The following is a 25,730-nucleotide window of genomic DNA, read 5'->3' on the forward strand; positions in this document are numbered from 1 at the left end:
TTGAATTTCATACCAACATGAGCCTCCAAGTTCTTCAGAATGCTGTGAGTGACATCAGAAGTGGTCCATCCATTCAACATATGTCTATGATTTTTTTTCTCACTGCTGGTAGCTGTTGTGGGGTCATTCCTTACTTTGCAGGGTCCTTTGTTTTTTGTCATTGTTTTCTAAGGTTCTGTCTGACACCTTCAGTGGGAGTACATACAGATAAAGTAAACCCAGGCAAAGGGTTTAAAGAAAACTCAGAAACAACCATAGACTTTCAAAAGTCCAAAATTGCCCAAAACTGGGGCTTAATTTAACTGTCCAATAGAATAGAGTAGATTACCAGGAAGTAAAAAGCTGTAAAAAAGAAAAACAAAAAAAAGGTGTAGTGTTGATTGTTCATAATGACATTTTCTCCTTTTATGTCTTGACTGAAGTTCACTATAAGCCTATTTGTAGATTAAATACAATTATTTGAAACAGATGTGTTTGTTTTGCTTAGTGCTGATTAATTTTTGAGAGGTCCCAAACTAAAATTTTGAGATCTTTCTTGACTTGGACAAATATTTTGAGCAAATGTTGCAAATGAGATGGAACGACAATGTGGTTATATGAACTTATTTTGACAGTTGCCCTGTCTGGCAGCTGAGCAAACAGAATCTGAAAGTTTGTTTCAAATCTTTTATTATTTAGATGTATCTGAAATAGGATTCTGGCTAGTTTTATTAGAATAAATAAGAATCATGGCTGCATTTTAAAAAGAAACTAGCTGTGTGCGTATTATTGTGTGCATGTTGTTATGCAGATCCCTCCATACTTTCCTTTGAGGTAAAAATCTTCCCAAAAATCTTCCTCTAGAGTAATATTGAAAGTCCCTGGATATAAAAATATGTTTTTCTTGTCTGATGCAGTTGTAGGTTTTTGTTTTTGTTTTGCTCTGTCACCAACATCAGGTTCAATTTTCTTTAATTAGTATTGCTGTCGTGATTTAAGTTAATCATGTATTTAAGTGTCTCTGTATTCTTACTTTTTTGTTTCTGCCTTTGTTTCAGGATTTTGTCACGCTTAAAGTCTTATTTTAAAAGTCTTAGCCCGTGCCATCAAGCCTGGTCTTCTGCATTTTGGGTCCTTCAGCAGTTCTGACACATCCATGTGAAGCTATATTTAGCTAAGAATCAGAAGTTGTGTCCAGGTGCATGAAAAACATCTGCATATTTTGTTACTGAAAAGTCCTTTTAATCAGGATTCCTGGCTTCCACTCTCCGCAATAAATTCTGCAGACAGGTTATATAATGAGGACCTGTTAGATAAATAGTTTTTGGCCTACACTGGCCACTTTGCGATGGCTCTCAAACAGCCTAATAGCCATATGTTCAGAGACCAACAGATGCTGACCTAACCGTCATCTGATAAGCCACAGATTCCCAAGTCCATCAAAGCCAAATAACTCATGATAAGGGATGTTCCTCTTAACCACCCAAATATTCAGCCTGATGTGACGTCCAAAAGAAAAGAACACCTCATTTGCACGGTATTGAGGGTAGGACACTGATGTATAAAAAAAAAAAAAGTTGGAAGCAGGGTTCGTGTAACCTCAGATAAACAACACAACATTATTTTTTTTTCTTTATCAATTTCCAAAAATTAAGCTAAACTTCTGTCAAAATGTTGTTTCAATATAGAAATATTCTTGCAGTTTCCATTTAAACCTAAATTTTTGTCGATGTTTGTATCAGTGATTCAGTGTCAGCCAGATATTTTAAACAGACTTGGTTTATGTTGGGAATATGGTAAATGCTGTATACTTGTATCGCGCTTTACTACTTTCTTTAGAAAGCGCTTTATAGTCACAGTCCCATTTACACACACACATTCACACACACACACACACACACAATGATGGCAGATGGCGGTTATATATTGGGGCCAAACACTGGCCCTAGCCTATAACCACCAAAACCAATGTGGGGTTCGGTGTTTTGCACAAGATATGTTGATAATGTGTTTTAAAAAATAACTGTAAGTTAACTTGTGGAGAATTCAAGAGAACTGCAAATTGATTCAGTTTGTGCAAAATATATTCCTATAGTGCAAACCAACTGGGATGTCAATTGGATGGAATTCCTCAGTAAAATACAATAGAAAAACATAAATACTCTCACATTAAAAACAAATGCAAAATCTTGGGAATCAATAATACATTTTTTTTAGTCTAATTTGCAGCAGTGCTTTCCTGGTTTGTTTAATTCAGTTGGCTATAAATAAAAGGACCCTATTATTGGTTATTTGAGATTATGGCTCTACCTCCTTGAAACCAAATTTTTTTTTATTTGGTGCTAAGGTATGTTAAAATTTAGGACCCAAAGATGCCGTGCTTTTTGTCTTTAAATAAAGAAAGATGCTGTTTCAAAGTGCTGACCTAAACAAACATGAGCCAGTCGGAAGACTGCTAATTCTCTGGTTTAATGCTTCAGGCTCATTGACACAGAAGAAATAAATAAAAGTACTTGGATATTGAGGATATCCCCATTGTTAAGCTAATGAAATTTCCAAACACTAAACAAAGCCAAGCTTCCTCAGCAACAACGCTCAACTTTAATTTATGGCCACTGAACGAATTAAATGTTTCCTCCTGAAAAGAGACATGTGCAACCTATCACAAAAGTTTAGAAAAATTGTTCATTTTAATAACTTTGACTATTTAAAAGTAATAATTTATTGCATATTTGTTATTTACTCACTACAACCCTCCACGGGTCAGAACATCACAAAAAACCAACAGCATCCATTTGGGTTAACCCCCTAATGGCTAGATGTGACGATACCTTTAATTACAATTTGCAAAACAAAAAAATGAGCTTGATCTTTTTGTCTATTTTTTACTGCCTTTTTAATTGTTATAAAAATAGTGTTGTTGCTTTTTTTCTTAATTTGAGACATCTACATTAATTTCCAAAACGGAACAAGAAATAGATCTATGCTCATATTATAATATTATGGTTAGTAAAAGACATAAATAGGTTTACCAAACTTTATTTCTAAAAATTGATCATTGCATTGGGATAATTTCACCTTTTCTATGTTTTACTCATAAAAACAATGTTTTAAGTCCTGCTTGCTGTAATTTTTCATTGATAATTGTGTTTCCTTTTTTTCTATTTATAACTAAATAAGACGTCAAATTTTCCCTCAACTGCTTAATTACTAACTGCTGCTTTCTTGGCTAACACAAGACAGCTGCTTCCTTCTTTGGTTGGGCGCTTTACTGTCTGTTGACACAGTCAGTCGCAATAAACAAGAAATGTTTTAGCACTTGGCTATTGGGGATGACTATGAAGCTTAAAACTAATTAAATTTCCACACATCAGACAAAGTCAAGCTTCATCAGCAGCAGCCCTCACACTTACAGAGAATTATGGCCACTCAGATAATAATATTAACTGGCTCTTCTCTTGCTTTTGTTCAAAGCAAACATGTCTCTTCTAGGAAGTTTTGCTATTTTAATCTCTGTGACCTCTCTTTTCCTTTGTAAAGTTTTCTCACCTTTCTTATTTTATCCCCTTTGTTAATTGCCACTGACGTTACAAGAGAACAAGACCGAGTGAGTATGATGTTACCTATTGAAAATCATTTGCTTCCAGTTGCAACAAAATGATTTCAGTCGCCATTTTTTCACGATTTGTCGCCATGTTGGAACCAGAAATACTCCGTAAGCCGTGACTCAGTCTGAGTCTACTTTTCTATGGCAACCACTCTCCAGTCAGGAGTGAGCAGTACATTACAGTAGAAAACCACACCTCTACCACTTAAAAGGAGGTTTTATTTCTCTAAAGAAGTCTATGGGACTTTGGCTTCTTGGGACCAGCAGATACTTCCTATTTGGAACACGAGGGGGAAGGGGGCCACTCAGTCCAGGTCTTTTATACAGTTAATGCCTTTTACTAAAAAATGTTCAGGCTTACCTCAACTGTCACCCTCAAGCGTTTTCATGATCCCACACCTTATATGTATATATATATATATATATATATATGTATATATATACATATATATATATATATATATATATATATATATATATATATATATATATATATATATATATATATATATATATATATATATATATATATACATATATACATATATATATATTAATCCCATAGCTGCTGTCAACTTTCATTTTTGAGACAATGGTAAGCTGTGTATAACAAACTGAAATACTATTAAGCCCTCAAAAACATACAATTATTAGACTGATGTATAAACTGTGCCCCTCTGTTGCTATGATCGCTTGTGTATAGATGAGTGACAGATAAGCGTAAAGCTGACACTTGTGCTGTATTTTGAGACAACACTGGCATGGAGGTCAGGGAGTAGTTAGAATAAAGACTGATGGATGGAAAATGTGACAATGACAATTGTGCTCAGGGACAAAGAGAGAACATGGAGTCAAACATTCATATTTCAGAGGCAGAGGTGCCTCGAGAATAAAAACGAAGTTGGCAGATATCAGCAGTGGGAAACATAGAGATACAAGCACTAAGACACAGAGCATTATGGTCAAAACTAAACATAATTGTTATTGTAGCACTGGGATAGCACAAGCGAGCAATTTAAGCAGTCTGAAGAAAATCAACATGCTTGAGTGCTGCTAGTGAGGCAGTTGGCAACTATGTAATACTCCTATTAATAGGAACAGCCCTCAACATCTTTGGGCCTATTTTTCCACAAGTTGGTTCTTGGTAGAGTAAATGTGTTCTTTTCTACCACTGCATCACACTGCCTTTTAACAATGGCCTTCAGCTTTAGTGACAGGAGTGTCAGGTGGAAAATAGTGCATTTCCAGGAAAATCATGGGAACAAAGTGACTGGGCTATTGGCAATCAAAAATCTGTGGTCAATAGTCAAATAATCCCTGCAGGTCAGAGGACAGTTTTGACTGGGTTCTAATGTCAGGGAAAGCTGGAGAACTGAAGTACCTTGAAATAAAATAAAAGACATGGCATAAAGACCTTAGAACTGAACTTAAATGTAAAAAAAAGAAGAAAAAAAAACTAAAACTAAACAGGACACAAAAACAAACAAAAGCCACTAGGATGTGACTGATAAAAACTAAAACAAAGGATTTTTACAAACCCTGAAGCTACGTTCACGCCATCCTGTGCCACGTGTATTCATTCGGCCACTACCGATGAAGTTTATGTGAACCCGTGTTCAAAACTCTCGCGTTCACACATAGATACACCAGTTTCTACGACCGTTTTTGGGGTCTACGTACAAAACCTGTGGCCAACAAATGTGTGTTAAAGTTAAACCAGGTTGAACTTTGACCAATAAGAGACTCATATTTGGTAGTGATGTATGGATGGCATCTCTTTTATTTCGCTGAAACTGTTTGAAAATTGATCATGGAGGAGAAATTCATAATTCCGGTTTGTGCTCGGATGGAATTATAAGACACCAAGATTTCACATTACTGAATAAAGCTGTGAAAGAAAAAGCCTGGAGCAAGATTTGTGAGATTTGCACCACTTTGACATTTCGCACCAAGCCTCTTCCAACTGTAGACATGCCTTGGTAAACAGTAGAAAAAGAAATAGAAGCCCCTCCCTATTTGTCCAGTGTGAACACAAATGGCTAAGTGTGCATTAAAGAACCTTCATTTAGTGCATTTTTGGATGCACGTTACAAAGCCGGAGTGTCCGTAGCTTAAGACTCCAATAAAGGAAGCTGTGGTGATTACAAAAAATGTCAGATGTGGTTATGATCAAGAGACTGAGTGGAAAATGAACCCAAACAACGACTTGAATAAAGAACTGCAAACGGAACTAAAATTAATGAATCAAATAATTTAAAGTTCTTCTAGTTGACCGCTGTTAATTTAAACAGTAAACATTTTATAGCATTTTTATCTTTTCAAGGTGCTTTTACACTGCTTTGCATCTAGCTAACATGTCGCAAAGGCACTCCCTCACCAATGGCTGTGCCACTTAACCTAACTTATCAGAAGCAACTAAAAGTTATTTTACCAATCTTCAAAGGTGACATATTTCATACCTGACATTTTTGAAAAAGGTCTGCCATTATGATAAAACTCTGCCGAACACTTAAAATCAAAGGTTACACACTGAATATAGTTCAATCTTAAAAGCCCTGGTTTAATGGGGTGATTGAAGACTATCTTCTAGCAGCTTGGGACAGGTGAATGAACTAATTCCCCACTTAAAAAACGTGCTCAAATCCTACTTGCGCTGATACAAATCCTCGAAACACCTTTAAGGTGTTAACTAAAGAAAAAACTATTAAACTACATGTCAAAAATAATGGTTGAATCATAATATATATATAGGTCTCATACAGGACAATTTTTAAGAGACACTTTTCTTTTTCTGAATAAAGATTAAAAAAAATGTATTTTTTGGGTAAATAACCAAGAAATACCCTGTTTTACTGGACATACCCACACGCTGCCATACCTAACACACATACACAAAAGCAGGAAGTCAACTCTAACCTAAAACATTGAAAATTCATGACCACATACATATTTCACCAGCCAAACTCATGTAGCATGCACCCCACATTCTGACCTATCTATGGCAGTTAAAGTCTTGGCCCCCTGGCTAAATTTGAGATCATGTTTCAACTGGAAAAAAAAAAGTTTCCTCCTTAATCGACCAGACTGAATAATCCAGATGCCATATATGCCTCTTGACATGGCCTGCAAGAGGATTTGAAAAGATATCTTACTAGAATATTACTGTGAAAGAACAAAAAGAAAAAGCATTCTAGATATACTGCCTGATTATTTTTATTATATGTAAATAACACAAGTACATGAAATAGAATAGAAAAAAATTGCTATATAGAGCAATGCAAAAATGAGAGCCAGACTCTGCAAATTGAGGCTAGAAACTAATACCCGACTCCAGTATCATATAATCATATATATATATATATATATATATATATATATATATATATATATATATTTTTTTTTTTTTTTATCAAATGTGAGATACAGGTGGAAGAATGCTGTTGTACTAATTTAGGGTCTGGTTGATAAAATAAATGTGCATACATTCCTTTAGTTCATACAGAGAAACTGACATAACAAGGTCAGGAAGGGCCAAAAGAAGAAGACAACCTGTCGGTAGGTAGCCACGAACACAATGTATGTAAATACACAGAGAAGAAAAAAAGCATATATTTACTTATACAAGTACAAACTTTGTATGAACCAAGAGAAGAAAGGAAGATATTTATTCAGAGTTCCTTTCATTTTTGGGAGAGTATACATCCCTATTAATGTTAGGAAAAATCTTTCAACACGTTAGTAATGCTGGAGAACATCCTAGAAGCCACTTAAACCTCTAAGTGACCAGTTCACCAAACAAACGATAGCTAGAATGTCATATTGCCTTTGAACCTGCGTCCTTCCTGAGTGTTACACCTCTCCCTTTGGTTAAGAAACTGACAGATTGGGGCCAGCCGGTGGTGACAGCAGCAAATTAAGATGTATTGCTTTTAGAGAGATGATGAAACCAGGACATCATGAAGGGAAACCAGTGAGCTACTCTGATCTTTTTTACCTTAAGAACATGGACCGATCATGAAATCTTTGAAGACCTCAGATTTTTTTATAATGTAGTTAATGTGCACACAGGGTTCTTGAATCCTGTTGTGCATCCATGGGAACTTATAAAGATAGTGAGCCAAGGTGTCATTTTTGATGACTGTATTGCCAAGCTATAGCAAAGCTGAAAAAATATCTTTGTCTCATTTGAGAGAATATTAAATATATTCTGTGCTATCAAATTAAAATGAATAACAGCACAAACAGAAACCGTTGCTGTAAAAGTCAATGATTTAATAAGAGGGGTATTTTATACAGATGTTGGTGTCAGTTATTGGTTCACAGTACTAGTTCTTGATGGGTATCCTGGGAATTTTCTCAGGAGGCCAACTGCAGTTAGCTTTTGAATAGAGACAGCTCTTCATGGGGGCCTATAGGGTTTTCTTAAATGACAACATAAAACCAATTATCAGAGGTGTCACAACAAAGAAGGTGAGCAATTAATGCAATTGGCAAGGTCATGAAAATAGAGAGTTGTGTGGATGACAAATTAAACTGATTTAAAACTACAAGACAGATTCTAAATGAAGGGCAGAAAACACCTATTATATTATACGGTTCACTGCAACAAGGGCGACAATTGAGATCCAGTTTTCTAATTAAAGCAAAATTTGTTTTTAAACTAAAACGTATAGTTTAATATATACTCACTCCGATAAACTTAAAAAAGCATTAGTGTTCTTTATATGTTCTAATTCTTCTGCATGTTCTACATTAGACAAGGCCCAATTTAAACAAATGTTGGATTTCTCATTGGCTATGACTCTATAACTATTAGGGGCTTTTTGGCTTTTAAAGCCTAAGTATCTCGCCTGCGTGTTTCATAGATGATGTGTTTTTTTTTTTCTTTTTTCTTTTTGGTCACCTCAAATCATGACCTTTTACAGGTAAGGTTAAGGCAGGAAATGAAGCTTATGGTGTATGATGGACCACGAAATTGATGCAGTAACCAGTCTTTGTATCAGTCCATTAATATAGGAGAGTTGACTCAATAGGCATACCTCAATTCCCTCTATGTTCCTACTATCCAGTATGACCATGGGCTGAGGGCTGTAAACAAACGGATAAGATCACAAATACAAGTGGTTGAAATAAGCCTTCGCAGGGTGGCTCGATTCTCAGCAAGATAGTATTTGAAGCTCGGTCATTCAAAAAGACCTCGGAGTAGAGCTGCTACTTCCCACACTGAGGGGAGCCAGTTGAGTTGGTTTGGGAACACTGAGGCAAGAATCACACCTGGATGTCTTTCTTGTGAGGCAATATTATCTGTGGAGAGATAATGGGATTCGGCTTGGCTAGAAACAGTGTCTTCCTCGAACAGTATAAGGTCACGTCAGTGATACAAAAAGTCTGGACATACTGGCTTAGACTGCTGCCACCAAATTCTAATTAGTATGAAAAGGAAGAATGAACAAGAGTGTAACGATTTATTGACTTAATCAAATTATCTTACTACGATCCAAGCAAATCAATCTGTCTGAGGCAAGTTGGTAATCAAATTAAACTAAACTATTATAAATCCTTTTAAAATTAAACAAATTGAGTATATTGACATTGAAAAAAAACATTTGGATTAAATCGGGGAATCAGATTGAATCAGATCGATAAAAAAGATCCAATATTGACTATGAATAGTATCGTCAACCACAGGTTATGATATGAATCAAATCATTGATAAAATGAATCATTACAACCCTACGGATGGATGAATGGATGGAAAGGTGGAGTAATGCAAACATTAGAAAAAGCTAAACCAAACATTCACGCTACTGTCTATGTACAAAGAAGCTCAAAAGACTGCTTTGAGAGTATTCTAAAGCTCACACCAGGTTTGAACTATACTTATGCTTCTTTGTTTAATACATTTCTTTGCAAGATGTAACAAAAAAACCCATTCCAGTTTAAGCTGTGATTTTTAGTTATGTTGTGTATAAACTGCCAGTCGGGCGGCCTAAAAGGTGCAGATATGCTCTCTTTTATCTTTGCTTCTTCAGCTTTGAAGAATCCTTGACTTGATTCTTGCATCACACAGACAGAACAAAACAGGAAAAACTGTGAAAAGCGGAAAAAAAGAGAAAATGTTTTCAAACTCAGCTGTGTCTTAAAGCTTGCTTTTGTTCATGAGAGTTAGGACCTTTATTTTTTAGGTTTTAGTGAGTAAAGAAAAGGTAAAGGTGCCACCTCTACTGCTTTTTTTTTTGTTTGTTTTGTTGCGGTGGTGATAAAAAATGCCAGCACTCTTAAAACTCCTGCCTAAGTGCGCACTCTCATGTCACCATGGCAACCGATCACCCAGCAATTATGTTATCGTAATCTGTTTCCTACTCGTTTTATCCTTATCTCCAGCTCTTTCTAATACCTCCTTGAATGCTCTCTTCCACCATTTTCAGTCCGTGTCTTGTGCAATCCCTTCCACAATTCTTGATCTGTTCCTGGTATTAGAAGCAGATTTAGCCTTTTTAATGTCGACATGGTAAAACGTGTCTGATAAATCTTTCTAAAAACCTAAGAGCTCTGGATAATATGAGCAAAAAGGATCTAAACTTTTAGACAAAATATTTAGGAAGAATGTATGTCATAAATATCAATAAACAAATTGTTAACAGTTTCTGTTTTTAAAATATTTGTGGACGATTCCTAAAATTTGAAAGCAAGAAAATGTGTCAATATTACTTTATATGGACATATAGTGACTGCAATATTTTTTAGAGGTCCTAAATCTTAAATTATATCATAAACATATTAAATTACAGGCAACACCGGATTATCAATGAATGGTCTATTTTCGAAATTATGTCATATAATGTACAGCAATCTATAAGGCACATTAAGTGAGGCAAGAGTCAGAGTTTAATCCGTCAGTAAGACTTTATTGACTTCACAGTGACTCTAGAACTTGTTTGCTACACCTTAGCCATGTTAGAAGTTTGCCTTATAGTGTGGAAAATAAGATATATTAATGTTTTCAGTACAACAGGACAAGACAAACTAAGGACATTTAAATCGTCTTTTCACAAGTACATTGTGTCAACACTAGAGCCACATGTTCCTACAAAGTGTCAACCCTGTGTTACAGGATTCAAAGTCCACCAGAATTTACCAAATATTGCAGTTTCTATAGGGGCCACAATAGGCAGGTTTCACACCGTTAAATGGTAAAAATTCATATTTTACACTAGTGTTGTGCCGATAGACGGTGATGGCTGACTGATAATATGATGGAGAGACACCATCGTGATGCCAAGCCCCCGCCACGCTGCGAGTCGACACCATAAGCCGTGTTTGCATGTGCAAACTATCTTGATCGGATCAATGGTCGGATTAGAATTCAACCGTGTTCATGAGCCCAGAAAACCTTTTTCCGATTATAACAAACGTTCAAATGGGGCACACTTTCAGTCGGAATAAATCATTCGCACATGCGCAGTAGTGTTTGAAATACCGGAAGAAGAAATGAGTTCCAATGAGAGGCTACATACATAGCCATAGCAGCTCCGTAATATACTAGATGATCTTCTAAACTTGCTTTTATTAATGTTACGGTTATTATGAAGCGCCTGTTTGCTCATCATTTTAATTTTGATCCGTGTGGTCAGTGCTTTTTCTGTTGAAGAACGGAGATGGAATAAGCCAGGACTAAGAGAGGCTAACATGCTATGACAACATTTAGCCTTTGATGAACATAAAATCCATGCAGGAAATGCTGCAATCTGCATCCTGGCTGCACGTTAATATGTGGGAATAACATCAGCCTTTATTTTGTCGGGACACACACAAACACAAATCAACATGATTGTTTGAACGGTTTTTAAGGACTCGGTGGCATTTCTGCTTTGAAAAGCTTACACACCGCCCCAAAGCCGCTGAGAGCTGGCGGCCCGAGCTCTGCCCGGACACACACTTTTACCGGAAGACCCGGTTCTCCTGAGTTCGTTAGCTCGTTCACCTAGAGCTGCGGGACGGATCGCAGTCCGAAGTCTCCATTACATAGCGCACACGTAACAAAGCATCCTCCCTTCCCTTTCATCGATCCACTTGACTAATCAAGTGCAGGAGTGGACACTTCTTTTCTATTTTGTTTGTCATTTTTTTTTTTTTTTTTTGCTAAAGTCACTTCCCTCAGTTTATACTGGATCATCGCGTATGAGTCATTAGTTGGAAAATAAAATAAATGAAGTAATAAAGTCAAATAACGAATGACAATTATATAATAACGAAAAATTAAAAATACCCCCCCCCCCCCCCTCCCGACAATATCATCGTCCATCCCGATGGTTTACTGCAAACATCGTTCAGCTGCCAATTTAAGGGACATTGCCCAAGCCTATTTTACACAGTCTGGTTCACAAATCTATTTTATGTTTATTGATGTTTTTTCCTAATCACGACAAAGGTTTGAGGAAGGTGTCGTTGTTTTTCAGATTGTAATTTTTTTTATTAGATCTCAAATTTGAGCAATATAAAGGGACATTTAAGGGACATCGTTTTGGTTGGCAGATGGGTCTCAACAAAACTCTCACCATGCTTTGTCTTGTTCAATCATTCTTTCTTGTTATGTTGTTGAGGTGGGTGTAGTCAATTTTGTTCAAGTTGTTCCACTAGATTTCAATACAATTTGTATGAGATTACTTCTCTAATGTATTTATGTCTATGGTTCTAACTGTGAAACTACTTAACAGAACTTCCAATAAAAGGGGAATATAAAACTTTCATTTTAAAAGACTAAACTCGTACTTTTGCAGCCCTGAAAGTTACAAATTTGGCAATCTACCTACCATTTAAAATGTTGTATTTTTATATTTACAAATTTTATTTTTTTTGTTAGCATCTCCAATATTATGGCCCCAAAATAATTTGTTTTTAAAGCAAAAAACAATACAGTACTGCAACGTTGGGTTTTATTGTAATACAAAAGTTATCCTTGTGCTAACCACTTTCATCTATGGAAAGCTCATTATTCACTCCAAAACCCCAATTAGTTATGTGCTCATTAAAATCAGCAATGTGTCTCATTTGCAGCATTTTGATTAAAGCAGAAATTTAAATTGTGCAGAAACATTTTCATTCTACGAGCTCACCAAGTTGTGTACAACCTTGCTTTTTTGTGCAGGCCACCTCCATGCCCCTCAAAGGTTTGCCCATTTTTCACCCACAGACAGCCCATTTCCACCCGCAAGGGCAGTTGTGATTAAAGGTTTACTGTTAGCTAAAAAACACAACTACGTTGAATCATCATACAAGCCAAAGAGACACTTCCAAGACATTCAAGATAGAAAAGATAGAAGCCTTTCACATACATTTTTAATACTATTAATCACTCTTTTTTTGTCTTTTCATTAGTATTATATGAGTGTCGATGTTTAAACTATGTCTATCTCAGCTGGATATTGACAATAACGATTTATCTCATCCTAGTTATTACAGACCCACTCCGATCATCTTTTAATCTATTTTAAAAACGTTCCCAGTGGTCATTTAATCATAATTATTATGTTTTTAGCCCTAATCAAAAAACCTGCGTCATTTTCTAGGACATATTTTCTGGCGAGCAGTAGTGGTTCATTAGAAATTTGCCTCTGGATTGTGAGTGCTACTGTTGGAGTACAGTAAGCCTGCCAACACTTCCCATTATCCCTCCCGTTACACTGTATCCAGCACCCTCACTACCCCAACCTAACATAAGCGCTGCAACAAAAATGTCGAGCAATATCGGAGCTTTCCAGTTGTACAGTTTAGAGCCAGCTCTGACGAGGAAAACAAAGGCGTTCGTGGATCTATTTGTCTGCAAGTAGATGGCCCAGAATGGAGCAGAGGAGGAAGCTTTTGACCTGCCGACTGTGGTAAATAAGCCACAGCTACAAGCTGCTTTAAACAGTATTTTTTTTGTCTGCTCCTGATTCACCACAATTTGAATAAAGAAATACTCAGAAATGCTGTTTTAAGCTTCATTTTCTTTATATAATGTCCTCCGTCATTACCAAAAAGCAATAAAAACATGTTAAAAACATCCAATCATATTAAGTTTTGTGTGATTATAGTTTTTTTTGTAATTTTGCTTCATGGTAACTAGTCAAGCAATTGGAACTGAATAATGATAACTCAATCATTGATACATAATAAAAAAAATAGATGACCTTGTTTTTAGACAATGCTTTTTAGTGAAAAGTTATGATAAAATAATGTGGTAGAAATACATAGCATATTATTTTTGCAATCAAGACAAAAATAAACTTGACAAAAAATGCTTAGAGCATTTTTCTATTTATTTCAGTAGCACAAGTATTGGCATGAAAAGAATTGTCCAAAAGACTGTTCCCAAAAGGAGCAGGTCTGAATGAGAATCTGTGTAAAGTGGTTTCTAGTCCTTATGTGCAGCTCACTGTCAGAGAAAATAAAGCTCCTCCAGACTCTCCAAGAGGGCAACTTTATTACCTCCCTCCCATACAATTTATGACACAACACCAAAAGGGTAAACTTCTAATAACACTGCCAGGCATCTCTGACACTAACGAGTGGCTGCAGGCTTGCTGCTGGAATTATCTGTCAGTAGTTGAAATCCCTTCTCTTCAGAAAGCTTCTCACAAACTTAACAGAGGCAATTTGGCAAGAAAAATGCGAGAGACAGTAACACAACCCTTATTGTACTGACAAACAACAGTATCGTTTTCAAATGTTCCTACCAGGGTAATCCAACTTTAAAACAGCATGAATGACTTAAAACACCTTCCCAATACTTAATTTCAAAAGATTTTTACAGTCGTACTGCCTCGGGATCTTTAACTAGTGGCAGACATTACCTCAGCAAACAGGCAGCACAAGATGGAGAACCACAAATGCAAGCAGGCCTTTTCTTTGCTGCTATGAAAGTCAGTGTGTAATCATGTCAAATTGTATCTTAAACAAACCAAAGAGGTTAGGGGTCTTCATTTCTTCTACTATACTGCTTGGCCTAAATAAGAAAAAACAAAAGAGTTTGTCCGCACAAAACTCCAGCTCGGAACCATTCTTTACATTTGAATTACTTACAAACCCACAGAGGTTCTAAAATTTCCATACACTGGCCCTTGAGGCCTGGATTAAGGGAGCCCTGATCTAGAAGGACCTGCTGTGTGACCTAAATGATAAAGGACGAAAGATTAGTAGTAGTTTTGATTTGATTTGATTTGAAATGGTTTATTTCAAGCAATCACAGAATAATGCACATAACAATACAATAAGCATTCATTCATTCAAAGACGTATCAAACTTAGGATAATTAGATAATAAATCAAAGATTGCTTGAGAAGGAGTGGAAGGAAGCAAATTTTTCCCACCTCTGTTCTACCGTAACCATTTTATTAAATGATTTATCATTATCCGGTTCATAACTTTTCTTCTGTTATCAATGTCTTACCAACACAGTTTCAGGTCATTACGTATGCTTAAGTATCAATAAATCACATGACAATGATGAATTACTTCCTACTTATGTAAAGTAGTTATAACTATTTTGTATAATAACATACCATATACAGATCAGTTATCTAAAATATTATATATATTCAGATTATTTTCATTAGAAAAATCATGTTCATGATTGATCATGTTTATGATTTTTTTTAAATAGTAAGGTAATGCTGTGAAATAAAAAAGGGTCCATATTCTGTCGAACGTCATAGGTTGGTAGTCCTTCTGCTGATTAACAGCCGTTCTTTTGGGTTAAAACATAGTTTATAGTTCTCTTCGCTGCTATGTCTGCAGACATTAGATTAAAGTACTTTTCCTTATGCGGCTGTTATCAGCGGCGCTGAAAGTTAAGGTCAAATTGTCTGCAGGTCAGAACTCTCTGCTGAAAATCAGGGTCACTTCAGACTTTTCAAGTAAGCGATGAATCCAGGCGCCATATTTCGTGAAATTATATTTGACTCTTTGATTTATTACTGCATGTTGGTTCAGACGTCTGTGATCAAACACTTCTCAAAATCCTTAATGGTGTTAAAAACCAGAACCTTTGGACCAGTCCGATGTACAGAGTGGTTTGACGTAAATCCTGCAGCTTTTAACCCAAGTGTTTTCAATCTGTATACGCTTCCTGTGAAGCCTGGCATGTTTGGCGATTTCAGCATTCCTTCTGGTCAGATGGTCGTTCAGATAAGCAGCAGATTTTTTCAGAGTCTTCCTTTGATTCATCAGAGCTAGCTTGTGTTTTTGATTCACAAACCTGATGAGGATTGCTGGTTTATCTGTCTCCTTTCTCCTGGGGAGTGGGTGGCAGGTCGCGATGGTGTTGAGATCCAGGGAAATCCCTTTAGACGTGAGAAATGATTCCACTTGGTGTTCCAGAGACACTCCATTGCTCCCCGTTTCAGAAGAACTGCTAGGAATGCTAGCATTGCGTTTAGCATTAGCAATGATAGCTCCAGCTGCATTTAGCTTTGCCGGAGGTTTGATCTGTAATTTAGTGAGAATGACATTATTCATCCTTGCTTGTTGTTCCATGTCGTCCACTCGTCTCGAACCGATTATCTCGTTGCTTGTTTTGAGCTCAGAGTCTTCGAAAATCTTCAACTAACTCCATGAGAGGAGCTAGCTTAGCATGGAGAGTCGAGTGCAGCTTTAATGTCATCACCATTAATTGTTGCTTGGTTTTTCTTCAGGGCCATGGTCGGCTGTCTTTCTCAGAGATGATCAGCTCTTAAGTCGATTGGCAATCGTTGAAACAACTTTTAAGTTGCTTGAAAATCTTTTGAGAGAGCAGCCACCATGCCACGCGTGTCCGTTCGTTTATCCGATACCGGAAAGCTACATAGTTCTTGATGTAGACGTCTTAGTTTTCCTCATCTAAACTGACATCTTATGGTCAAGTAACCACAGGTTTTTGCTATGCGTTTACAACGGCTCATACTGTAATTTAGTCCATTACAATTAGGGTACTGTAAGCACAGTACCCTAAGGATAATATTGATTATTTCTGACTGGAGCTTGCACACGATCCCAATTTGGCTCACGGGCAGGACTTTGGTCATGCCAGATCTAGAAGAAGCTGCTGTGCGACTTAAATGATGGAGCAAAAATTGTTGGTACTTCTTGATGTGGTCGCCCACAGAAGTACTTTTACATGGCTTCATACTTGTGCAAACTCCTATAGTGCCTCAAAAGTACAATATAAGTAAAGTAACTTTAGTTACTCAGCATATGAAAGATTCTGCTTCCTTTATCAAGAAGTAGAAAGCCAAATGACGGGCTGGTGCAGTTTACACAAAGGTCAGAGCACACTCCAAAATTTCAGGCTTGTTAAACCACAAAGAAGTGAATGTCAAGTCATTAAGGCTCCACTGACAGAATGCAACTGTTGCAATTTCACCTTCAAAATGAAGACTTTTGTGGGATAATGGGCCTGTAGTTGGTTATCTCAATTCAGTTTAACTACAGTCACTTATGTGCTCAAGATAACAATTGAAAAACAATTATATCTCTGGCTAATATTTTAAGCCATCATATTTCACAAACGCTACATTGTGATAGGAGTACCAGCATGAATTCAACTGAATATTCAGAAAAAACAAAAATTCAGAAAAAACAATTACATTACATTGTATCAATTGAGAGTATGAATGCACATCAGCAGTCATTAGCAATCGTTTTAGCTCACATTGAATTAACTGTTGTCTAAATTAGGGCTTTAAATTGACTATTTAAACTGGACACTTGCAGTGCTTGATACCTCTGCTGTGGGGATCAATGAACGCCTTTGTATGTTCTAAAATTATTAGCTCCCGGTTTGTAACGTTAAATTATGTGTAGGGTAGAAATGCTCATATTTATTGGAAGAACAAGTATTTGTTTGTCAGTGCATTTTTTCCGCTGTACTTTTTCTGCATTTAGTTCAGCTGTTTTACTTTCTGTTATAAGAATTAGAGATTTATTTTATTTTATTTTATTCTTAACAGTATTTTTTTTTTTAGATAGAATCTTTCTCTGGGTTTTTCTTGTTCCCTTTGTCTGATTACTTGGTTGCCATCGCATTTCCAACGTTAGTGTATGTTTAAGCTATTCACCTTTTCTTCATAGGAAAGAAGAAAAAAGAACATTACATTTTATAGACACTCAAATATGCCCCATAAGGCCTGTGACTATACTGTCTCTTTTTTAGGTCTGAATCACAACTGTCCTTATGGCAAGATAAGGACTGTGTCCACGACCTAAAACGACCCAAAAACCCGCAGCATAGGGTTGTGCCGATGGACGATACCATCGTCCATCGTGATGGGTGACTGACATCCCGATGGAGAGACACCATCGTGATGCCACGCCCCCGCCACGCTGCGAGTCGACACCATAAGCCGCGGTTACATTTGAAAAATATCTTGACCGGATCAATGGTCGGATTAGAATCCAACCGTGTACATGGTTCCAGAAAAATGTTTTCAGAATATAAAAAACGTTCACATGGGTCACACTTTCGGTCGGAATAAATCATTCGCACATGCGCAGTAGGGTTTGAAAAAGCGGAAGCGGATATCAGTTCCGCCGAGCGGCTATTTTTTTCTCAAACTTTATTGAATGTAACAATTCCATACAAAATGTTGCCGAGCAGCTTTATTCATTGATATGTCAGCTCGGTAATACACGAGACGATCTTCTAAACGCGCTTTTAATAATGTTACGATTATTATGAAACGCCTGTTCGCTCATCGGTTTATTTTTAATCCGTGTGGTCATTGCTTTTTCTGTTGAAAAACGGAGCCGGAAAGAAGCCAGAATTAGCAGATTGCTAACACGGGCTAACAGCATTAGCTTTGGGTGGTGCTGCAAACTGCATCTTGGCTGCATTTAAACATTTGGGAATAACATCAGCCTTTATTTAGTCGGGACACGACTGGAAACACAAATCCACGTGATTGTTTGAACGATTTCTAAGGACTGAGCGGCCTTTCTGCTTTGAAGCTCACACCGCCCCAAAGCGCTGTGTGTGTGCTCACGATCCTCTGCTCAGACACACACTTTTAGACCCGGTTCTGAGTTCGGTAACCCGTTCCCCTAGAGCTGCGGAACGGATCGCAGTTCTAAATCTCCATACCGCTCATGTAACAAAGCACCCCCCTTCCACTCAAACACAAAGCTGTCAGTCCGGGCTCCGCCGGTCCACTTGACTGATTAAGTGCGGGAGCGGACTACTTCTTTTCTAGTTTGTTTGTTACTTTTTTTGTTAAAGTCACTTCCCTCAGTTTATACTGCGGATGAGTCATTAGTTGGGAGATAAAATACATAAAGTAATAAAGTAAAATAACGAATAGCAATTATATAAGACCGAAATATTAAAAATAGCCCCCCCCCACGACGATATCATCGTCCATCCCGATGGTTGACAGCAAACATCGTCAACGGCCAATTTAAGGGACATCGCCCAACCCTACCGCAGCACCTATTCAAGTCAAACCCCCCATCCAGGTGTATGTGACTAAGGCTATAGCGAGACTCCATACAATGGTTCCATACTATAGGTATCAAATAATGGCTCTTTAAGACTTGTTTTGCATTGCGTGGTGTAAAGTTGTAAATGGGCTACTCTGCGGTATAGTAAACTGCTGAGACGGCAGCTCACTGCTCCCGGGTCAAAGTTTTGGCAAAGATGTGTGACAACTGACGGTACTTTAACTTTCAACATACTCAGAAAAGTTTTTTAAAAAGATAGACATCTTAGAAGGTGAGTCAGTTCAGAAGAGAAGTCTAATTCAACTTTGGAAACTTTATAGATTCATTAACTTCCCGAAAGGTGTGATCAAACAAAGGCTCCCAAACAAAAGAGCACGAGTTACAGAGATTTGTGAAAGCTGGTCAAAGTGCCTGGTTCTATGAATACATAAAAAAAGCCAACTGTTTTAGAGAAAGTAATAAGCCTGGAAAAGAAAATAACTTAAATTAAGCTATTTAATCTATATACAACAGGGCGTTCTCAGGTGGCATCACAGATCACAGATGACTTCTCAGCTAAGAACATTATAAATAATTTGGGCTGCAGGAATGACAATGTTCTGTCCCCAGACTTTTTGCCATCAGTCGTCTCCCATTTAACTTTCCCTTGAACAAAAAACATTGAAAAAAACAACCATGAGAATGTTTAAGCTTTCTTCTGCAATTTATAGCAAAGGGAAAATCAACTGGAACCAAAACATGATCCAGACTTCTTGTAAGTCTTCAGGTCCTGAAACCTACAGGATATTGATTCATGTCATCATAATCTGCATTGGATTTCAGATTGTTTCAGCAGTAAATATGGGTCACTGGGTCCAACTCAATTAACCTTTAACATCATCTTTTTTTTTTTTTTTTTTTTTTTTTTAACTTGTCCTGTCCAACAGCTAGGCAAACAGATGAGAGCTGAGGGCCTCTTGTGTTGGACATATTTTATTTTAACAAGAGGGGTTATTCATCTTCAGACAAACCAAAGGTATGTCTGAATAAACCCCTTTTGTAATTGAGGCCAAAATTTATTAATTTCAATCATGTTTGAAAATCTTTGGTGTTGGACCGGACGGAAAAGGAAAGAGGGGAAGAAGAGAGAGGGACGTTAGAGAGAGGGGGGGGTAGGAGGGTGATAATAGGAGGGGAAGGGGGGTAAGACCATGAAGCAGCATAGAGCAGACAGGTTTACTGGTTGTTTATCGTTACGGTACGGTTCAAATGTAGTACAAAAAGGGCGGGGCCTGTTCACACACACTCAAATATTATCAACACACCTGCTAGCCGCAAAAATGTCCACATGTCAACATGCACACAAAACAGATAGTGTTCACGAACGCATACCTATGCCTTTAAACCAACTAGTGTGAAATCTTTCATTCATTCAATCATGCAAACTATTAGTGCAAAGGTGAGCTAACACCTGTGCTCAGGTGAGTGTTTATGTTCTTCTAAAATGGATGGTGGAATGTGAAAAGAAGGAGGAGGAGCGCCCAGCCACCCCCACACCCATACCCCCGCCGCAGCAGCAGCGGCAGCCGGAATTCCCCCAACGCCACACGGGAACAGGCAGGGAACAACCGCCCCCCGGGCGACCAAGACCGCCACCCAGGCCAGGGCCAGCCGGACCGCCGCGAGGCCCCCAGAGCCAGAGAGCAGGGAGGCGCAGAGGGAAAGAGAGCGCCGCCCCAGCCCAGCCAGGAAAGCAGCCCCCCGCCGCGCCGGAAGAGCCCAACGCAGGGCCCCACCGGAGAGGGACGCCCACAGCCCCAGACGAGCACCCCACCACCACCCAGGAGTTCCGGGCATCCCCCCGCCCCGACCCCAGGTACGAGCCAGGACCCCCCAAGGGAGACCCGCTCCGCACTCCAGGCAGCCACCCACCTGGCCCACGGTTGGTCCAGGTAGGAGCAAGGCAGGGGCCCGCCGCCCCCGCCCAGGAGGGGGGAACCCCGGGGAAAAAAGGGCGGCCCACAAGGGATGTTATAAATATGGCCCGACCAGGCTCGGCCATGTTGGAAGTTTGGCGGGGCCCAGCGCCCAGGGGCAAGGACCAGGACCCACCCCCCAGGGACACGAACACCCCCGGCTCAGGTGTAATATGAACATCATCTTTTACAATGGCAGCTTATTGAAATTGGTGTAAATCACTAAGTTTACAGACATCTTGATCAGTTTTCCACTCAGCCAATAAGTGAAGGTATACAAAAATAACTTGAGTCTGATTATGTCAGTTAAAATGCCCCTGAGTTGGACATTGTAGTCATTTTGTCACAAAATTTGATATAATGTGTGATATTAGATAAGAATGGGGTGGAGTTAACTTGGTATGATAACAATGACATTCCTTACTTCTTCTAAAAAGTCTTCCTTTAAATAATTCCTTTTTTTGCCATTTTCCATCTCCTTCCATCGCTTGTGCCACAAAAATTTCAATTAAAACAAACATTTATGAACTGTTTCATTGTAGTAATTGTAATACTAATTGTAGTAATTGTAATACTAATTGTAGTATTTCATCTCAAACTCCATTTCCTCAAACTGCATTCTCAGCAGCTTCATTCTCTTCTCTTTTTATTTTTAACATCCTCTCTTTGTGCTGTCTAACACAGAAATGTCACCAAATGTAGTATAGCCGCACAATACACTGGGTGTTCTATTATTAAAAGTTGTCTGTTTCTCACCTGAAGCCATTTCTGTTTTTGTTAAAAGCAATAGAATATTCATTCAAGTAAGGACAAATGGTTTTTTTCTGAAAATATTTTAATCCACTCGCCAAACATGTGGTTCAATGTTACTGCCCAGAAAAATGTTCAGTGGGACCAAATCTTTATCATTTTCATGCACATCCGGGCTGAATATTCGTAACAAAAAAGTTGTCGAAGACCCACTCTGATAAATATGGTGTTTTTAACATGTTCTTATCTTTCTCATGATGGTGGACATATATAACGAAAATTAAGCACAAAATTGAGTATTTCATTAATATTGTTTTTAAAATAGGAGTGGTAACTGTACGGTGGTGCAGTGGTTAGAGTTATTGCTTCACGGCAAGAAAGCCCTTGGTTCAAGTCCCAGCTGGGGACCTAAGATTGTGTGGAGTTTGTATGTTCTCCCCATCCATCCAGCGACTCTGGCTTCATAGGTTAAATGGTCTAACTTGTCCCTATGTGTGTGGGATAAGTTACTAGTTTTGAACTACGTGTATATGGATTTGATTTGAGGCCCTGCGACAGACTGGCGACCTGTCCAGGATGTCCCCTGCCTTTGAATCAAACAAACAATTGCCAAAACAGGTTTAGAAGATGACTGTTTGTATATCAGACTTTTAGCAAAAACCAAGTAATGTCACAATTCTGTTACAGTCCCACTCCAATCATCCAATCATGTTTTGAGCTTTTTTACTAGTGATCTTTTCTGATTGTGCAGCTTTTAGCCCAAAAAAAAACAAAAAACAAAAAATCAGTGTGTTTATACCCTTTCCCGCGCTTTACCACTAGCTTCCAGCCACTTACACCCAACACTGGAGCTTTCTATCCGTATAGTTTTGAAGCAGATGCCAGCTTGGACAAGGAAAACGAAGACGTACATGGATCTAGTTGTGGATGCATCCGAATGGAGCGGAGCAGGGAGATGGCTGCTTGCCGATTGTAGCTTCCATCACTGCTACAAGATTTTTCCAGTAGCATTTTAAATTTGTCTGCTTCTGATTCACAACAATTTGAATAAAGAAATACTTAATCTCAATTTTACGCTTAATTTTCTTTACATATTTCCTCCATCATGAGAAAAATGCTACAAAAACATGGTAAAAAAAAAACAATTTTCATCAGAGGGTTTTATGGGATTGTGCACAAATGACACTATCCTCTTTAGAGAAAAAAAAACAAAAATACCTAAACAACTCCACTTTTGATCTGAGTCAAAAGTTAAGACAAAATCAAACAAAAATGTAAAAATACTGACTATATGAATGCAGCTGTTCAAGCTAATAGCACTGAAGAGGGAACTGCAAGCCCCAGCTGCAACTTGAAATGTTCAGCAGAGATTCAGCACCATGGACAGGGACAGGTCCATTTTTTGGCTTCACTTCAAATAACCTTTCCAGACAAATAACTTTATCTAATTTAATAATTCAAAAAAAGGACATGACAAAAGTATAAAAAGTTTTCCTTAGTATCCTAATTGGTTAACAACCATCTTATTTTTTATTTTATCTGTTTACTGGTTGAACCTAAAACTAGAGCAACAATATCAACTATTATTTGTTTAGCTAAATTTGACTTGTTTAAATGAAAGGACAGTAAACAGTTGATGAATGTGTCCTAACGTTTGAAGGCTATGTGGTCTATTGTTGTGGTTCCAAATACCATACAATTGCTTCATTAGAAAATGTGTTGGGGTAATTTTTTAGCCACCTTTGGCTCTTTAAAAGCGGGTTTTACTCGTTCTTGGTGATGTTACTGTCTGTATTGTATCAAAACACAACAATCCCGCCTTGTAGCCCGGCTCAAGCTAATCTACAGCTGTTCAGTGTCATCATAGCAAGCACGCTGGGAAGGCTTCATTAGCGCTAATTGAACACCACCGACATCAAAGGACCAAACTTACCCAGGACAAAAAATGGCAGCTCGGTGTTTTCCAGGTCGTCCACAACCACCACGTCCCCGGGAAAGTCGTTCCTGACCGAGAACAGCAGCTTGGGCTCGGAGGCCGACGGACTGTGCATGATGCTCAGGTCGTTTTCCCTCAGAAACGGCAGCGCCGACACGGTGACGCTCTTCATCTTGCAGTCGGTGTCCTGGGTCTGGTCCTCGTCGCCGTTGAGGCTCCGGACAGGAGCCGCGTGGAAAGCCACCAGAGCCCACGCGAGCCACAGCAGCGTCGGGTCCATGTTGGTGCTCCGTTCCTTCTCGTCGTCTCGCTGCTCCTCTTTCAGGCTTCTCTCAGCCCGGCGGAGGAGAGAACACCGAGTGAGAAGCAGCGCCGCGCGATGCCGGGCTGTCTCCGTGTCGAAAACAAACGCCTCTTTTTCCTTCCTTTCTCTGATCAGTCATGTGGTGTTTTGCAGATGTGCAGTGTGGATATTTTAATGTCATTGACCCCTTTTTTTCGGTGAATGATCGATAAACTGTCTAAATAGCTCTGTAATGGCTAAGAATTGATTTCTCACAACCAAACTGGCCTCAGGGTCCCTAATCTGTTTTTGTTTAACTTAGTCTTTGCTTTTTTCACACATTTGCACATAATTTCTAAGAGACAGCTTTGCCCATCTTTAATAGCTTGTCACTTTGATTTAAAGACACACTACTATGAAGCATTTTTATTTTATTTTTTTCCACATCCTTGTCGTTTTTCTGATGAGGGAGGACTTAAAGAAAATTGAAATTGCATTTCTGATATATTTATTTTTTTCAAATCGTGAATCGAGAGCAGATGATAACGTGCTGTTGGAAAAAGTTTGTAGGTGGGATGCAGAAGCTACTACAGCAAGCCACAAGCTCCCTGCTCTGCTCCATTCCAATGCATCTAATTATAGACAAATAGATCCATTTACGTCTTTGTTTTCCTCGTCTGATGGGATTTAAAACTGTAGAGCTAGATAGCTCCACCATTATTGTTGCACTGATGTTCGGTTGGGGTTGTGAGGGGCTATAAGCTAGCAAAAGTGGAAAATGAGCTTCAGATCACAACGTCCTGACTCTTAAACTACATGCAAGCACACACATTACCCTTAAACTAAAAAACGTACAAGATAGCAGAGCATCCACCAGGTTCAAAAGAAAAATATGTCAAAAATTAATCCAAATCAAATTGTTTTTTAATACAATATCTTGAACTAATATCAGGTAAACAAAAAGGTGACATTTGGATGTTTAATTTTTAAACTGTTAAATAGTAAGTTGCCTTTTTTTGTGTGTAACTCTCTTATGTATAGCTAGTAACTTTATAACAGTCTTTTATAACTTAGCAAAATGTATTTTCAAATAGAAAGTTGACAAAATATCAATATTGAATTGAGTTTGTTTGATTCTAAGGCTGAATATAGAGAACGTGTGAAATGAATTTGCATCAGTTCCATTTTTTAGCAGTAATGCTTTCAGACCTGCTGGCATAGCTAACCCCCCAGGGTACTGTGATGGACAAAAAAACTAGATATAGTTATTCAAAGCTACCACAGCAGCCAGAAGCACAAAAACAAGCCTGAAAAAAAACAGAGACTCAAAGAAGATGTAGAAAAAGTAGATGCTAAAGACAAAACAGGGTTTTTAAGAACAATCTTAGAACGTGCAGCCCCAGAAGAAAACATCTAAGATCTTGTGTAGAACCCTTAGGCTCTCTGACTGCTGCTAAATTTGTCTGTGTATCAAAGTCTTGATGGTTTTAATTTTCAGTTTGCTGCATTCCAACTTTCTCTGTGACTTCTTGGAGGAGTGAAGGCACTCATTTGTTGATTAAACACATTTACAAATCATGTTTCATAAAACTGCTAACCCTTTTAAATATTTCTGTTTCTTAGCAGTAGGGGTAGTCAATCTGCAGTTTTACAGCAAACGACAAAGACAACAAGCACAGAGACAAACTCACTTTAAATTGCTCTGGGACTTATGTTTGCAGCAGACTTTCTGACGCTAAATCCCTGGACTGCTTTGTTGATCACACA

At 38.1% G+C, this 25,730-nt stretch overlaps 1 protein-coding gene across 6 annotated transcripts in view; it reads right to left on the reverse strand.

Moving 5' to 3' along the window:
- Nucleotides 1-24,115, reverse strand: part of astn1 (astrotactin 1) — a 339,165-nt gene extending 315,050 nt beyond the window's left edge. For 5 of the 6 annotated variants that reach the window (XM_011486592.4, XM_011486591.4, XM_004079140.5 and 2 more), the window contains exon 1: nucleotides 23,678-24,108. In XM_011486592.4, coding sequence (XP_011484894.1) covers nucleotides 23,678-23,960 — 283 coding nt within the window. In that variant the 5' untranslated portion in view covers nucleotides 23,961-24,108. Of the gene's footprint in view, nucleotides 1-23,677 lie in introns of all 6 variants that reach the window. The other variant, XM_020710964.3, reaches the window with a different exon arrangement.
- Nucleotides 24,116-25,730: the final 1,615 nt, after the last annotated feature.

The sequence above is a fragment of the Oryzias latipes genome, chromosome 17, assembly GCF_053564925.1.
Source record: "Oryzias latipes strain Hd-rR chromosome 17, Olatipes_Hd-rR_3.1".
Lineage (NCBI taxonomy): Eukaryota > Metazoa > Chordata > Actinopteri > Beloniformes > Adrianichthyidae > Oryzias > Oryzias latipes.